Source organism: Ambystoma mexicanum, chromosome 9 (assembly GCF_040938575.1).
Source record: "Ambystoma mexicanum isolate Mex_15411 chromosome 9, UKY_AmexF1_1, whole genome shotgun sequence".
Taxonomy (NCBI): domain Eukaryota; kingdom Metazoa; phylum Chordata; class Amphibia; order Caudata; family Ambystomatidae; genus Ambystoma; species Ambystoma mexicanum.
In genome coordinates this window covers 1054602242-1054619717 of record NC_090931.1, presented here as the reverse complement: position 1 = coordinate 1054619717, position 17476 = coordinate 1054602242, and the positions used below count along the sequence as shown (strand labels likewise).

At 45.3% G+C, this 17476-nt stretch overlaps 1 protein-coding gene across 3 annotated transcripts in view; it reads left to right on the top strand.

Annotated features, from left to right (window-relative positions):
* The window catches only part of TANK (TRAF family member associated NFKB activator), a 909733-nt gene that overhangs the window by 613212 nt on the left and 279045 nt on the right, over window positions 1–17476 (top strand). For all 3 annotated transcript variants that reach the window (XM_069616338.1, XM_069616339.1, XM_069616340.1), the window contains exon 6: window positions 1133–1218. In XM_069616338.1, coding sequence (XP_069472439.1) covers window positions 1133–1218 — 86 coding nt within the window. The remainder of the gene's footprint in view (window positions 1–1132; window positions 1219–17476) is intronic.

The window sequence follows — 17476 nt, the reverse complement described above, 5'->3', positions numbered from 1 at the left end:
TTCTGGAAGTACCTGAAGACTCTGCTCTTGAAAAAACATCTGGTCAGCCACTAATCATTGGGTCTTGGTTGCATGCTCTAGATTTCAACATGAAGATGGGCTCAGGTCAATCTAGTATTTGCGACTAAGTATCTAGAAGCATGGCTTTTGTCAAAGAAGGTGGCAAACATGAGGAGGTGATGAGAGGGTACCCTTCCGGCGACACATGTTAATAGTTTTTAGTATTCCATTTCTTAATCCTCATGGTATCCTACCTGGAAGAATTGGCCATGTTCTGCAGAATGGATGTGCGCATCAATCTTATAGGAAAGGATGTTTGCAATCCAGTTGATTGCGCACTGGACCTTTATTTCCCCTTCCCCCGAAGTGCAGTTCTGTTTGGATTATTGTTTACTATTCCTATCAAATTGAATTTCGTACAACTGTTTAAAAAATTCAAACTCGCTAAAATATATACATTTATAGTTATTCTGGGATATTATTGCTAAAGGTCCTCAATGTGTCACTGATTGATAGTTTTATGTTTAGGCATATTTCAAGTACATATTGTTGACGTAAATCAGATTCAGTTTGTGTTGCTACGCAGTAAACATCTTTCAAATGTAACTTTGGTATTTGCTCCTAGTGGTTTACAATTATGCTGTCTCTGCTTCATACCGCAGTGATCCACTTGGTGGTAGTCAAAGGTCATGCAGTGTTCAGATGCATGCCAGCTAATCGTTCTTGTTATTACACTTCGGAATGTCATCCTGTTGACCTATCCATTTGATTTCTCCTACTGCCATTGGTGAGCATATGTCCACTTGTAGATTGTGGATCAATTGTTTAAGTAATCAGAAAGATAGAAAGTTAAACATTATAGCACAGCTCAGCAGTAATGTGGTTTTGAAATCCTAAAAGCAATGTGTTTTTCTGGATGTCATGTTAATCCCACGTTGATTGGAACTAGTATCCAAACCTGCATAATTGCATCTTTCTACCCATGGATTCTGATTTACTTCTCACTGATATGCTATCCAGAGATGATGGGTATGCCTGTGTTTGGCTTTCTTGGCACATGCTATCAGGAATGATATAATATGATATACCATTTTCCTTCTTAAAATTGTACTTGTATTTTTCCTTCCTTAAGGTACAGAATAAAAGACTGGAGTGTCCTGCTGGGCAGGATGTGATCCCAGTAGCCACATGTATTTCTGCTATTCATATAACTGAAAGGTAATGCAGTTTATTTTTTAATGTTATGTTTCTTATCATATGCAAACTAAGTATTATTCTATTTCTTTGAAAATATTTGTTTGAAAACGTTCAGTTCTGATATGGGGGCTGTCTTATTTTCAAACATAGCATAGATGCTACTCTTTCTTTTACTTTCCCATTGGACACACCCACATCCACACATGCATTTTCCACTATGACAAGATCACCTTTTTGCCTTTTTTAAGGGAGAGCTGGGGAACACTAACGAACCATGAGAGCCTCCACACTGTGATAAAACCTTTCTAGTTGGTAAAAGGAGGGATCCCCCAGAGTTCCACCAGTCATCCCTTTGGTGACCCCAAAATGCAATTCTTCCAAAAGTCAGGAAAACTATATCATACCATTAAGGGGGCAATATGCTTCATATGAGAGGAGAACACTTTGAACCAAGGGGGATCTGTGTTGGTTTGCCCCCGACTCCATGTTAGGAAGGACACCAGGCCCCAGTACTGGACTTTCACTTTTAAGATAATTGCCTGCTGCAAGTTGTATGTTGGGTGACTTAAATTGAACAAAATGGACTGAAATTAAATGAAGTAAAAGCAAAATGTAACATGTAGTAGGATGTTCTTCCTGACATGGAGTCAGATGCAAATCCTAGATCTGGGTCCATTCCTCCACAGTGTGAAAACCCAGAGAAAATTAGCCTCAGAATATATGCCAGCACTGCCTCTGTAAAACACGCTTCATGATTCCCATGGCTGCAGGATATGTACAGCCACTGTCAAGCAGATGTTTAGGCTGCCTTTGCCCACATTATATAATACAGTATTGCTACTAAACATTTTCGTGCGGTGTCCAATATAGGCCAAGATTCCACTGTAAGAACAACCATGATGCCTGTGAACAATATTGCCAGAATTTCAACCGTAAAAGATTTTAATTTTAGCTGTGCCCAGTTCATTCCTGCAGCACATCCAGTGCCCAGCATATACCAGAATTGCCATTGAAAAACACAGTGATGATGCTGTGCACCTCAGGATGGACCCCCACATCCGTGCATGCGCACACACACACATATCTTTGTGTTAAATGTACAACTAGATGTTTGTATAGATGCACACGTTTGTGTGTGTTGTGAGGAACCAGAGGGCGTCCTCACTTCTTTTTCCCCAGAATCCTCCTCTCAGGTGGCCAGGGAAAAGCCATTGCTTTTGGATCCCTACCCAGGGGTGGGGGGGGGGGTGCGAGGGAGGATCACCTGGGTGGAGGGAACTTGGGGCATAGGGGGAGGACATCCTTAGGTGAGGCGGTATCCCCCATTCCCGTTTCAGAATGTACCGTCTGTCCCTAAAGCCTTTATAGGCTTCTGTCAGCCCTTTTCCTTTTTATCCCCACAAAACGTCCCCCAAAAATACCACTTTAACACTGGGACGAGGAAGAGACCAACTAAGAAGACACATTCTCATTTGGGTGAGATAAACACATATCAGCCTCATGTTGGTAATGCAGACCAATATCAGCCAAGTACCAAGATGAGGTGGAGACAACACAGAGTTGTTAGCATTACGTTTAATATAAACCTCCCGAAACATCACTCTGGTACTGAGACGGAGAAGAGGGCTATGGAGGATTTCAGATAGAACAACCAGGCATGCCCCGTTAACTCTGGTCAGGCAATTGGACTAAATGACCCTTAACTGTGGACATTTAGTAAGTCTAATGGACATAAAATAGCGGGCTACACAGCATGAGAGCAGAGAGATAGCAGGCTGGAGCCGCTAGAGCTGGAGAGAGGCAGACCGGAGAGACAGGAGCAGTACACACAGGTGTTGGAAGCCGTGTTGAGCAGGGACAAGGGACTCCAGGGCCGAGGCAGGCCAAGGGAGGGTCTGGATATCCTGCACACCCTCCATGTCAGGTGCAAGCAGCAGGAGCTGGGAGGTGCTGAAGCACTGTGATAGTCGTGGACCGCCAGGAGAGCGAGCAATGCCCTCTCCGACCTCTGCGTGGGAAGTGCGGAGGCATTGGAGCCTGAACGCCAAATAAGGAATGATATCAAGCCGCCGGGAGCTGCCGCATGAATCCGGTGAGTGGAAACGGGGAACACTCATACCGGGGCGCTCCAGGAACCTGAAGCAGGCATTTTGGGAATATTGAACAAACTGAAAGTTGTCCTAAGCACTCTTGAATTCTGAAACAAGTGCTTTTAAATCTCGAACGAACTGAAAGTAATTGCAAACACTTTTGAATGCCTAAACAGATGATTTTGAATACTGAACAACTTTAACAGACATTAAAAACCTTTCTGAATGCCACACAGAACCAAAACAAGTTATGAGCATGTTTGAATGGAATGAAAGCAAGATGGCACAAGTGGTAAATACCACAGAATGACTTGTGTGGGATACAAGTGTGGGCAAAGCCAATGGAATCCTAAGAGGTTTAGGAGGGGAGAAGCAAGTATTGACACAAGCTCAAAGTGTTCAAGAAATTGCAGTTTAGGAGGAAACCTGTGTTGACAAGCACCAGAAGAGTACAGATAGTGTAATAAAGTGAATGGTGGCCAACAAGCCATGAAAAAGTGTTGGAAGAGAATAATCCTGATGAAAGGAACAAACTTCACTCTCAGAGGAAAGCAGTTGACATTTGTTGATACAAAGCAAGAAGGGATATCGATTACATGACCTGTAATGGGTGGACTGTGTGGTCCGACAACTGCGCCTAGACCGAGTACCCTCCTTTTGGAATAAGCCAATGAAAGTAACTATAAAGAAGCTTGGATTTTGCCACAGTCGCTCAAGAAACAGAGTTATTTTTTTAACTAGTGAAAAGTAGTCATGACAAGAGAGCTGGGAAGTGTCCTAGTAATTGTGTTGGTTTTGAAGAGCTGGAAGATTTGAACTCTCGGGGAAGCAAACCCCGATGCTTTGTGAATTGTTTTGAATTTGGGGGAAGGGTAAGCTGATTGCAAGCCAAAAATCAGAAGAAGCTTGGAACTTTATTTTGAACATCCCTACCCATTGCCTGCAGTTACTAGTGAGGGAAAGTAGAGGTTTTGGACACAGACTGACTTTTGATTTGGACTTCCGGACGCAGACTATCCTTAGTTTTCTTTAGGTAGGGAAATCCGACCCTAGCATTGGGCAAGTAAAGCCTTACTCCATCCTGACATTTAAGTTAATAAAACTGTGTGAGTTAAAACTTGAACTGCTGTCTCTGTCTACGTCATGATGCCTTCACAGTGTGTGTATATATATGTATTACAGGTCCTGCAGTAGCAGCCCTGTAGTTATGGTTAAGTTGCTCAATAGAAAGAGCAGTTTTTGGGCGGCTTTAACTTTGGCACCGTTGGACAAATCCTCACCAAAGTTTTCCAAAAAATATATGACAACCTCGGAATGATTTTGCGAAATTTGATGCGGTTTCCAGAGGGGGGCAAAGTTATAGGGGAGGTCCCAAAATGTTCGAAATCCTCATAGACACGATGGAAAAAATGTTTTACTCATGCCTACAGCTCAAACGGCTGGATGGATTTTCACCAAACTTGTGCCAGGGGCGGGGGCTTGGTCCCGAAAGCATGCTTTTGTAAATTTGATGTAAATCCGTCCAGTAGTTTTTTTTTTTTTTTAAAAAATGCCAAAAAGTAGGGCAAAAAAATGTGTAATATCTGGGTCTGGTCCGTGGATTCCTGATTCGGAGTCCACAGACACCTCTGGACCAATCATACGGTAGCTTGGTGTCTGCGGACAATGAAGACGCACGCTGATTGGATGTTCAAAAACGTGATGTGCGTCCGATTTTTGGAAACAGTGGCAATATTGGATCCGTGGATAGCCGCTGAAATCCAGGAACAGAGCAGTGAGCAAAAAGTCTATAAAACACATTTAGGGTTATTTTGTGGCCAAAAAAAAGGGTCTGGAAAGGGTGGTGGAGTGATGGAGTGAAAGAAAGTTGGTAGTGAGATATTTTTATAGGTGAATAAAAGTGTTTCCGGTGCCGAGTCCACGGTCATCTTTACTCTCTGCGGACTACAGGAGTAGTGGGGCGGTTCAGGGTGAGTTTTGTTATTTGAAGGTGTACTTTACGTTTTTGTTATATGGTTTCATTGTATTGTGATGGTTGAGGCCAATGTAGGTAGAAGGTCTGCCCTGTGCGACTGTGTTTGGGGACACTGTGTTAGTCCGCTGACCTGCACGTGCCATCTGGGTCTTTTAAGGATGTCTGGCATGGAAAGAGGACATTGGGGGACTAGACAATCAGGTTTTGTGGGTCTGGAGGAGGAGTTGAAGTGTACAGGAGTACAGGGTATGATGTTTTTTCTTTGTTGTGTGTAGTGAAGATGGCTGTGAGGAAGCAGAGTGTGTGGATGGTGGGAGATTCTTGGATCCATTTATTAAAGATTTATACTGAATCTTGTGGCATCTATGCTACTATTGGATTTGGCGAAGTGGAAGTATCGTGGTATGCAGATTGTGGCTTAAACTGGGTAACTTTATTACCATTCTGTGAGAGTATGGCTCACTTTAAACATCCAGATATTATTATTGTGCATTGTGGAGTCAACAGTTTGGGCTATGTGACTGCAGGATCTTTGCAGCTTGCCATGAAGGATATGTTCAGAAGCCTAATGGAACTGTTTCCAGCTGCGAAGATATTTTTTTCCGAAATCAATCAAAGCCAAATATGGAGATGCCCAGACTTTTTTTGTCTTCAAATGGAAGAAGCTAGATAGTATGTCAATAAAGGTGTATGTGCTTTTTTATATGCTCTAGGAATTACATCTTTTGACAGCGAAAATATCAAGTTGGATGACGTAAATATTTTTCGAGAGATGGAATGCATTTGACTGATGTCGGAAGTCAGATTTTTCTTTTGAATATGCAAAATGCACTGACACCATTTTTGTAAACACGTGAAATATGTCATGAAGTATTATTTTAGTAGTTGTAGTATATAAAAAACCAAAACAGAAAAAAAAATGTGTAAAGTTTTTGGGACGGTTAGAAAAGAGAATTAAGTTCACTAGAACATTTGTTAGTTCAGTATATAAAACCCCGACATTTTTTTTTAAAAAAGATCCTTTTAAGAGCTGCAATTTTTTTTAACGAAAAACAAGTTAATTGATTTTGATTTTCCACCCCACGCCTGGAATTTTCCAGGTGTCTGCAGACTTTCTTACTGTCCCAAGACTATGCAAACTGCAAAAAGTCCTGTGATTTTTGTTTTTAGCTCTATTTTATTAACTGAAAAAGGCGGGTCCTAAAGGAAACTTTTCTTTGTCTTTCTGGCTTTTTTATATATATATTTCTGAGGATTGTGGAATCTGCTTAGATCACATGCTGTGCATAGGCCGACATCTAGTGGAAGCTGCGGAGTATTACAGTTTGTTTTTCGAAACTCGAAAAAGGGCGTCGACACAGGGCGTGCCAGTAATACTATCCCTAGTGTGACGTCCACTGTACCCAAGATCCCTCACGCGTCTAGGATCCTCAGATTGTTTTTTCCGCCATACTGGTCGGAAGCATTTTGCGGAGTCCCCTGGCCTTAGCCATATTTTTGCTAAAATATTGATTTATTGACATCCTTCCCCATCCCAACGTCGAACTTCGACAATCGACGTCGGCTGGAGAAGAAATCGACCGTCGGCTGCTGCACGACGGATTTGGGCCTCGAAAGGCCTCTGGCCTCGGCCCGGGCCTTGGAAGGCTTCTGGCCCCGGCCCTGCAAGTAGGGAGAGTGGGGGGTTGGACATACTCTACACTATTGGTATATAGGTACACCTTATACATTTCCTACACTTAACAGCCCGCTGCCTCAAGGTGCGTATGGAGGGTACCCCTTTTCAATTCTGCCCCAAGTGCAATCGCAAATACCCTTGGGTCGACAGGCACGCCACGTGCAATCTCTGCTTGCCGAGGGACCACCCCGAAGCGAACTGCAGAGCGTGTAGTAGGTTTAAACCTAAGACACTTAAGGACCGTTCGACAAAGCGTTGGGCCTACCACGCCAGGCAGGCGGCCATGGCAGCGGAGGGTGCCTTCAGCGATGGCAGCGACGCCGTGGTTTCGGACGGCGAGGGCATTACGGGGTCGAAAGACAGCCGAGCGCAGGTCCCCGACCTCGAAAGGTCGTCCGACAGGGCGGCTATGGGGAAGACCCCTGGCGACACAGGCGCTTCACACACCACCCACACTAAACACACGAAGTCCAACCGAAACTCGACGACGTCGAGTGCTCGGAAAGAGGCACAAACAGAACGGTCCGAATCGGTGTCCTCTGGGCGTTCGAGATCGAGATCGCCGCATGACTCCAGGCTATCATCCACTCTTGCCAAGAGTGCCTCGCTCCCTAGGCTAACGGAAGTTCGATCGTCGGAAGACGAAGACGACTTCCACCCCCAGGCCGCACTCCAGGAGTCGGAGCCCGCAGACAAGATCAGCACGGCCCCACGTTCGAAGGACAGGGACTCTACCCCCAATCCTCGACGCCAGGTGTCGAAAACCTCCGGAGCCACAAAGGGACAGGGAAAACACTTTTCCACTCACGGGGAGGGGGCAAAACAGCAGAAGAAGCAGCCTCTGCACTCTTCCACACCTGTAAAACACTCCTCTCCTCCTAAACAGGCAGACAAGACCAGGTCTGCTGATATTTCAAAGAGCAAATCTACTCAAGATAAATCTCCAAAACTTTCTGAGAGTCATTCCCAGTTCCAAAAAATGGTCCAGTGATGACATAGATAGGGTCATGTCAAGGATGTCTTCCTTGGCAGACTTTTACGATAAAAATCCTGACCACTTCCTTTCTTATGATCCACAAGGGGCTACACCCTCAGGCTCTAATGATCCTATCCCCCGAGTAAGAAGCCCCGGTTTGAGACACCGATGAGGTCTACAGACCCCTTCGAGGTACAACCATACTCACGGCCATACTCACTGTATCAAGGAGAGACTTCCTTTGGTGAGGACCAAGATTTGGCCATGGTAGAAGAGCAAACCGGGTCGGGCTACTATGGGGACGATGAGGACCAAGAAGAGGAAGAGGAAGACCCTGAAACCTACAGAGTAGATTCCCCGGTAGAGAAGGAAGCCCCGGTTACCGACTCCCCTGTCGATAAGCAACCCCTCCTGAACGAGGTTCTCGCACGTGCAGCAGAACACTTCCATATTGACACCCACGGTGTCCAGGAGGAGAGGGGCTTCGCAGAAGAGTTAGTGGGAGAAAGGAGGCCTGTTGCCCAGACCATCCCTATCCTCAAGTCTATTCAGCGGAGAATAGACCCGTCCCTGGTGAACCCAAACCTCACCAGAGCAGTCAATCCCAGAGTTGAAAAACTTTTCAGGGCAGCCCAGTCTGACCCTCTCTGTATAAGAGGACATCTGAAACCAGAACACTCGTAAGAGGGCTGGAACTCCCTTATCATCTGAAGCTCCTCCAGACAAGGAGAGCAAAAAATTATATGGTTTCAGCAGGAAAGTGGCCTCAACGTCCGCCTATCAGGCAAGGATTGCAAACTCCACCACCCTGTTGGCCAGCTACAACTGCCATCAGTGGGAAGAAGTCGCGGCACTCATAGCCTCTGCTCCGGAACCCTTAAAGGGCCAGTTAGCTCGTATTTCCGCAGAGGGTAGAACCGTGTCTTGTTGCATTTTAAAAGCAACCTTTGACGCTGCGGACAACGCAGGCAGATTGATAGCAGAAGGTACAGTTATCAAGAGACATGCGTGGTTACGGCAGTCTGGTTTTAAGGCAGAAACCCAGGCATCATTATTGGACAAACCGGTGGAAGCCGATCTGTTGTTTGGTAAGGTGGTCGAGGACGCACTGAAGAATGCCAAGGACGAATACGAGACACTCAAGTCCCTTGGCCAGTTAACCAATAAACCCACTAACCAGAGAGGGAATAGTAATTTTCGTCGCCCACGCGGCCAAAATTCCCAGAGAGGATCTAACTATTCCCAGGGGCAGGGTACACAGTGGAACAACAGCCAACAGTCTACCCAGGGTTACGGCAGGGGTAATAGGAGAGGACGTGGTAAAGGCAGAGGCAGCCCCAGCAAAGGAGGCGGCACGCCTCCACCAAAGCAGTGACGCTCAGTTCAGGGTCCCTTCTCACGCAACCCCAGTAGGGGGACGCATTTCCAACTTCACCCAGGCTTGGGAAGGGATCACATCAGACAGATGGGTGCTGTCAACAGTATCTTCAGGGTACTGTATATAACCATCCTCCACGACAAAGAGTACACTCTTTAGAACATCAGAAGATTCTCCTCGAGGAGATCGCCATTCTGCTAGAAAAGGACGCGATAGAACTTGTCCCGGGACACCAGGTAAACAAGGGTATTTATTCAACTTACTTCCTTGTGCCAAAAAAAGATTTGACAATGCGCCCAGTATTGGACTTACGGCCTGCCAACAAGTATGTCAAGCCCCAAAAGTTTTGTATGACTACGCTACAAGAGGTAATCCCCCTCCTAAAAAAGGGGGATTACATGGCACCCTTGGATATGAAAGATGCCTATTTTCATATTTCCATGTTCCCAGCGCACAGAAGGTACTTGCGCTTCAAGGTGGACAGTCGGCACTACCAATTCAAGGTACTGCCCTTCGGGATAGCTTCGGCACCAAGGGTATTCACCAAGGTACTGGCGGTGGCGGCTGCACACCTACGCAGGGAGGCAATCCCGGTGTACCCTTATCTGGACGACTGGCTCATAACGGGGGAAACCCCAGTAATTTGCAGGACAAACATTCAAAGGACTATCAACCTCTTCCACGAATTAGGCTTCTCAATCGAGAAAAAGTCAAGCCTGGTGCCCAGCACCTCCAAACAGTTCCTAGGAGCAATCCTAGATACTCTAGAGGGGTTGACCTTTCCTTCAGAGGAAAGAATTCGGAATATACTACTGCAAATTCTGCAATATCAGTCCGGTCACCAAATAACGGTACGCAAAGCAATGCGTTTACTGGGCATGATGGCGTCATGTGTTTACCTGGTCCCCCACGTGCGCCTGCCCATGCGTCCCATGCAGGAATGGTTGGCGAAACAGTGGTCTCAGGCAAGTGGTCAGTGGGACGATCTAGTGGTCGTTTCGCCAACACTAGTACAAAGCCTTCACTGGTGGACAAGAGAGAATCTTGCACAGGGAAAACCCTTTTACGATCCCGAAGTACAGGCAGTAGTCACTACCGATGCATGTCTGACGGGGTGGGGAGCTCACCATCTCCACCACACAGCTCAGGGTCACTGGTCTCCCTCAGTGGCCAACACCACATCAACCTGCTAGAGCTTCTGGCAGTATTCAGAGCGCTTCAAGCGTTCGAGCCCCACCTACTAAACCTGTCAGTGCAAATCCGGACAGACAGCACAACAGCCATGTTCTACCTGAACAAGCAAGGAGGGACTCGTTCGCCAAATCTGTCCAAGCTTGCCCAGAAAATCTGGAAATGGGCACTCAGACAGAACATATTCCTGTCATCACAACATGTTCCACGGGAGCTCAATTCCCTAGCGGATGCTCTGAGCAGAGACTCCCTCCCAGAGGAACACAAATGGGTTCTACACAGAGAGGTCGTAGAAGATATCTTCTCTCAGTGGGGTTTCCCCACTATAGACTTATTCGCCACAAGCGAAAACAGACAATGCCCAGGATTTGCATCCAGGTTCCCCCAACCAGACTCCCAGGGGAACGCCCTGTGGATGAACTGGTCAGGGATGTTTGCGTACGCTTTTCCACCAACTCCTCTCATCAGGAAGGTGGTGAACAAGATGAACAGAGAGTCGATGACGCTCGTCCTAGTTGCTCCCATGTGGGCAAGACAACCGTGGTTCCCACACCTACGCAGGATGGCGGTGTGTGAGCCCATCACACTTCCAGCCTGGTACAACCTACTGTCCCAACACCAAGGTCAAACAGTGCACCAGCAACCCAACTCAATGAACCTGGCAGCATGGCTCCTGAGGTCATAGAGTTCGGACATCTCAATTTACCACAGAGGTGTATGGACATCCTAAAGGAATCTAGGAAACCAAACACAAGGCACTGTTACTTTGACAAGTGGAAGAGATTGGTTATCTGGTGCCAGAGTAGACAAATCAACCCAGTTGATTGCACTCCTTCCACTATTGTTACATACATGCTCCACCTGCTGGACGCAGGATTGGTTTTTAACTCACTGAAAGTACACCTGGCAGCCCTGTCAGCATACACCACTTCCCATAACAAGGTCTCGTGGTGGAAAGTACCAGTAGTTAAAGCCTTCATGGAAGGAGTAAAGAGACTTCACCCTCCTATTTCAAACCCACCACCAGGGTGGGACCTTAATGTGGTGCTATCTAAATTCATGGGACCCCCTTTCGAGCCCATGCATAAAAGCAGTCTCAAACACCTGACTTATAAAACGGCCTTCTTAGTAGCTATTACTTCTATAAGAAGGGTCAGTGAAATTCAGGCTCTGTCAGTGCAGGATCCCTTTTTTACAGTCCATAAAGACAAACTGGTTTTACGCACACACCCTAGGTTCTCACCTAAATTTATATCTAAATTCAACGTAAACCAGTCCATCGAGCTTCCGGATTTGTTCCAGGACCCTCAAAGCTCGGCTGAGGTGAAACTACACACCCTAGATGTGCGTAGGGCGGTCCTCTACTATGTAAATAAAACCAGACCGCTAGGGAAAACAGATCAACTGTTTGTCTCCGTAGCTACAGGCAGAGAGGGGGTTCGCGTCACTAAAGGTGCCATCTCGAAGTGGATTATTAACTGTATCCAGCTGTGTTACTCACTCTCTGAAAGAACTCTGCCTTTCACGCCAAGAGCCCACTCTACAAGAGGCATTGAGGTCACTCTGGCTTTCATTGCAAATGTACCCCTTGACACCATTTGCAAAGCAGCTACTTGGAGCTCTATTCACACTTTTACTCAGCATTACTGCATTGACACCCATTCCAAGGCAGATACACAAGTGGGACAAGCGGTTCTAAGACACTTATTTGCTCATTACCCTTCTCACATCCCACCTCCTTCAGGTACTGCTCGCTAATCTATGCACAGCATATGATCTAAGCAGATTCCACAAGCCTCAGAAGGGATACATTACTCACCGTAATCGTATTTCTGATGCTTGTATCTGCTTAGATTCACATGCGACCCACCCTTCCTCCCCTCTGAGAGAAGGTGCATGGTTGCTTGTAGTTTTACCTTTTCTATCTATCTGCTTGGGTTATCTGTACTCACGCTACTCCTCATGCTACCTCATGTCAGAAAAAATACAATCTGAGGATCCTAGACGCGTGAGGGATCTTGGGTACAGTGGACGTCACACTAGGGATAGTATTACTGGCACGCCCTGTGTCGACGCCCATTTTCGAGTTTCGAAAAACAAACTGTAATACTCCGCAGCTTCCACTAGATGTCGGCCTATGTACAGCATGTGAATCTAAGCAGATACAAGCATCAGAAATACGATTACGGTGAGTAATGTATCATATATATATATATATATATATATATATATTTTTTTTTTATTATTCTGTAGGAGAGGGAAGGTGGGGAAGGGAGGGAAGGGGCACCAACCACAGATATGGAGGGGCAGGTGGACAGGGGAAGATGTTGGGCATGCCTTAAATCTAAGGTTGGTGGCAGTATTTCTCATGCTTCTTGACGGTGGCCTGAAAAGCGCTCTGAAACTGCGCCCACTGCAGAGCGGAGTTTCACATTTCAAACAAAGTATTGTGACCATTGAAAGGTTTGTTTGTTTGTTTGTTTCTTTCTTTATTTGATAATGTGCACCAAACCCTTAGGTAGCCGGCGCAGCAGTACAAGTAGACTTATAGCTTAGTTACATTGCATATCACAGGCATGTGCAGATATATACATACATACAAGCAATCCAGAGCATGTCATATGTGTGTCAAGGAGCACATACATGTACATACCTACATACAATACAGTACAAATCAATGCAGATGTTTTATGGGCATGTATGCATACAGGGAGTGTATAGTAGTGACGCTGGTCGGGAACAGGGGATGCGGTAGTCATGTCTAGGGGTATGTAGTAGTTGGGGATAAGGTAGATCTGGTTATGAATCATTAGTGCGCAGCCATTTGAGTACCTTGTGTCTAAATTTGGGGTATGGTTGTTCCAGTCTGAGGTCAAGTGGGAGCATATTCCAAGATTGCGCGGTTTTAAATGGGAAGCTGGTTCCTCCAGCTGTAGATCGTTTGAATCTGGGAATCTCAAGCATAGATGTGTTGGCAGATCTTGTGGGTCGGGTGGCTGTTCTTCTAGTGATTTTTTCCAACAAGTAGGGCGGTGCTAGATTGTTCAGGCATTTGGAGTTGAGAGGAACTGTTTTAAGGAAGATTCTATCCTTTATTTTTAACCAGTGAGCCTCTTTTCTGAATTTAGTGATGTGCTCTCTGTTAAGGATATTCAACGCTGCTCTCAAGGTGTTGTTTTGCAGTCTTTGAATTTTTTCTGTTATATGCTTGTTGGCTCCTGAATACAGGGCGTTGCAGTAATCTAGTCTAGACATTATGAGAGCGTTGGCTAGGGTAATACAGCTAGCACTAGAGAGAAACGGTCTAGAGGCTCGGATTAGTTTGCAGGTATAGCCTGTTGTGGAGGCAAGGGAGTTGACTTGCTTCTTGAGGGTGAGAGAGGAGTCCAGATAGTATCCTAAGGTTTTAACCACATGCATCACCTTGATAATATTGTTATCAATGTTGAAGGATGCATAGTTTGGGCTTAGTTTTTTAAGGTTAGCTTCAGAGCCTAGGATCAGTATCTCAGTTTTATCGTCATTCAGGCAGAGGCCATGTGATGCCATCCATGCCTGAATGAGGATGTATATCTTGTTCACCAAGGTCGGGTCCGCTTCGAAGTTGCCTGAAAGGGGTATGAGGATCTGGGTGTCATCTGCATAGTTAGTGTAGGTGACGCCCAGTCTATCCAACTTGTCGAACAACGGTTTGGTGAAAATGTTATGCATGGTAGGTGAGACACAGGATCCCTGTGGGACACCGCAGGTTATTTTGATGGGGTCAGCGGCAGCTGAGGTGGAGAAGACTCTCATAGTACGGTTAGCTAGAAAGGATTGGACCCAGGCTATGGCCTCCTCAGTGAAGTTGGCGGCAAGTCTGAGGTGGTTGCATAAGACTGCATGATCCACCAGATTGAAGGCTGCCAACAAGTCCAGTAGAAGTAGCAGAGCTGTTTTTCCATTATCCTTCAGCTCCTCGATTTGTGTCTTGAGGTCTAACAAGGCTGTTTCAGTGCCATGGAGGGGGCGGAAGCCAGATTGCCGTGAGCCTAGCAGCTAATTGTTTTCCAGATAGTCCTGAATTTGTAGGTAGGCAACTCTGTCAAGGATTTTAAGTAAGAAAGGCACGGTAGTGATGGGTCTGTAGTTGGTTGGGATGGTGGAATCGAGGATTCTTTCAGATTGGTGGGTACAGTGTTTGATTTAAAGGAGGAGTTATGAGCTTTGAGATAAAGGGGGCTAGGTCCCCAGCTGCATCCTTTATTATTTGCGCTGGCCAGCTGTCGCCCTTGCAGTTTGAAGGTTTGAGGCAGAGTATGACTTTTTCTGTGTCAATTATGGAGATAAAACTGAAGGGTGGGATTGTCCTGGTCTCAGTAGGTTGAGGTATTTGTTGGTCAGAGAGGGGCAATGTGGCCTTTTTGTTAGCTATTTTGAGTTGGAGAGAGGAGATTTTATTCGATAAAGCATTTTGTATCTTGGTGCACCATACCTTGTCCTTAGGGGCATTGTCTATCGGTTGGATTGGGGATTCCATTTCACGAAGGATGGAGAAGAGTTCCTTAGTGTTAGATTTGGCTTTTGCGATTCTGCCATTAAAAATATTCTTTTTAGTATTGGTTATTTCTTTTTTATAAAGTTTGGATAGTTCAGTTAGATTGTCTTTATTAGCGTCGGTAGGGGAGCTGCGCCAGATAGTTTTGAGCTTTCTTTTTTGTAATCTTAGAGCTTTGAGTTGGGGAGTGAACCAAGCATTCAAGTGCGCTTCCTGTCTGCCTTTGCGCAGTTTAACTGGTGCGATAGTGTCCAATGGTTTAGTCATGGCGTTGTTGTAGGTATTTACTGGTGTGTCGGGGTCGGTATTGCTTTCCAGTCCATTAATAGAGGGAAGGAGGAGGGGGATGAGTTTTCCGCAGTAATGTCCTTATTGCTTCTGGTAGGGAGGAGGGGGTGCCATGCTAGTGGTTTTGGGGCTGAGGAGATCTAATGTGGCGGAAAAGGTTTTTAAGTGGTGATCTGTCCTGGGTTGCGGGACAATATTAGTAATGGCGATATTGCTGTTTAGATTGGATACCCAGTCGAGGGTCCTTCCTTTAATGTGGGTAGGCGAGAGGACTTTTTGAGTAAGTCTGTGATCATTTAACACGGCTGCTATTGATTGGGCATGTTTGTTATCTATATCATTGAAGCCAAGATTAAAGTCTCCCAACAGTAGGGTTTGTGCGTGGTCTTTTATACTATTAGCTATGAGGCTGGTTAGGCCATCTTCAAAGGTGCCTAGTGGTCCTGGGGGCCTTTATTTCAGATGGATAGTTAGAGTGCGGTTATTGGAGAGCAACCTTTCTCAGAGCACATGGGTGGTATGAGCGGGTGTGGCGGTGCATGGATGTGATACCAAAAGAGTACTGCCCGTGTTGTCCATGACTGAGTATGATTCAATGCATTCAACATGGGTAGCCCGAGCCTTTGGTACCCCTCGTACGGTCTTAAAGACCCATGACACCCATGATTCTCTCTGGGTGCTGGTACTTGGCATTTCCTCTCTCATCTTCCTTGTCCTCTTGATCATCCTCTGCATCATTGTGCCATTTCCCTTGTGCAGGCCCTCCAGCTAGTGGTGGATGTTGGTGGTGGTGGCTCCTGGGGAGGAGGGATGGCCATGGCTGATGCCATTGTTTAAGTTAAATAGCAGGTGTGGCAATACTCTTCCAAGCAGGTGCTCGCTCCTGAATTGCAGATGAAAAATTAGTAAGAATAGGTCTAAGAGCTGTGCATTAGTAAACTTTCAGCTTGTAACTTCCAGGATCGGCTGAAAATGCAGTTTTGAAATGTCCGCGAAGCACGGACCCGCTCGCGAACGCTTCATCACGTGCACACATGGTCACGTGACACTGGCCGGAAAGTCCACAAGTGACGTCATACGTTCGCAGACGTCCGCGAACAAAAGAATTGTGTCAAAAGTTGCAGAAAGTTGATAGAAGTGTTAGGAATGCAAGTTGTAGCAAATTAGGGCGCACTGGTAAAAACCTATGAAATTTAGTTAAAAAACACTGTTAAAGGGATGTTATGGATACAAGTAAGATTGACAAACCCCTGAAATTTGCCAGTTATGGTAAGCTAAGCAACCATAACTCGCGCCACCACTGTGCACTGCTAATACTAGCAACCAGGACATCCACGATGACATCACAAATGTCATTGATGACATCACATATCAAATTAATTCTGATAAAGTCTATTCAAGGGGTTGTGTTTACATTTTTGGTAGAAACATATCAGGGATGATCGGGAGTGCTCTCACAAAGTACTTAATGTATTAAAAAATGTATTCTTTTATCAAAATGTTATATTGGAGTGTTCTTGTTAATAAAATAACCTAATGAAACATACACATAGGACATGGGTGCAGCATGTACCACAGAAATAAAGTATTTTTAATCTGGTAATATTGGTCAGTAAAATAATGAAAGCAAGGCTATCAGAATCTTGACTAATGTAAAACCTGGAATTAATAGCCAACAATACTAGACTTGCTACACACTTGTGTTAGTACAAACAATACGTATGAAGAGCCAAAATGCATAGGAATCTGAGGCATTTGCAGGGAAACCTCAGAAAGGAGGAAAGAAAGAACATGACTAGAAAATGACAATAATATTAGAGTTTATTGTCATGTATACAAATAAATAGTGTTTGAGGCATGCTTATTTCCCCATGTATGTGTACCATGAACTGAGGCCATATTTTAAAGAAAGTACTTTAACAACATAGGACAAGTTTAACGTCTAGATATAAAGCACCTTTTCAATTATACAATTCTTACTGTCATTGAAGAAAAGCAACTTGCGTAGACATGACAGTGAACAAAAACAAGTGGCCCACATATGTGATGTCATCAATGCCAGTTTTTTGTGATGTCATCTTTGATGTCCTGGGTCTTAGTCTTAGTCCAAGTCTTAGCAGTGCACAGCGGTGGCACGATTTATGTTTGCTTACCTTACCATAACTG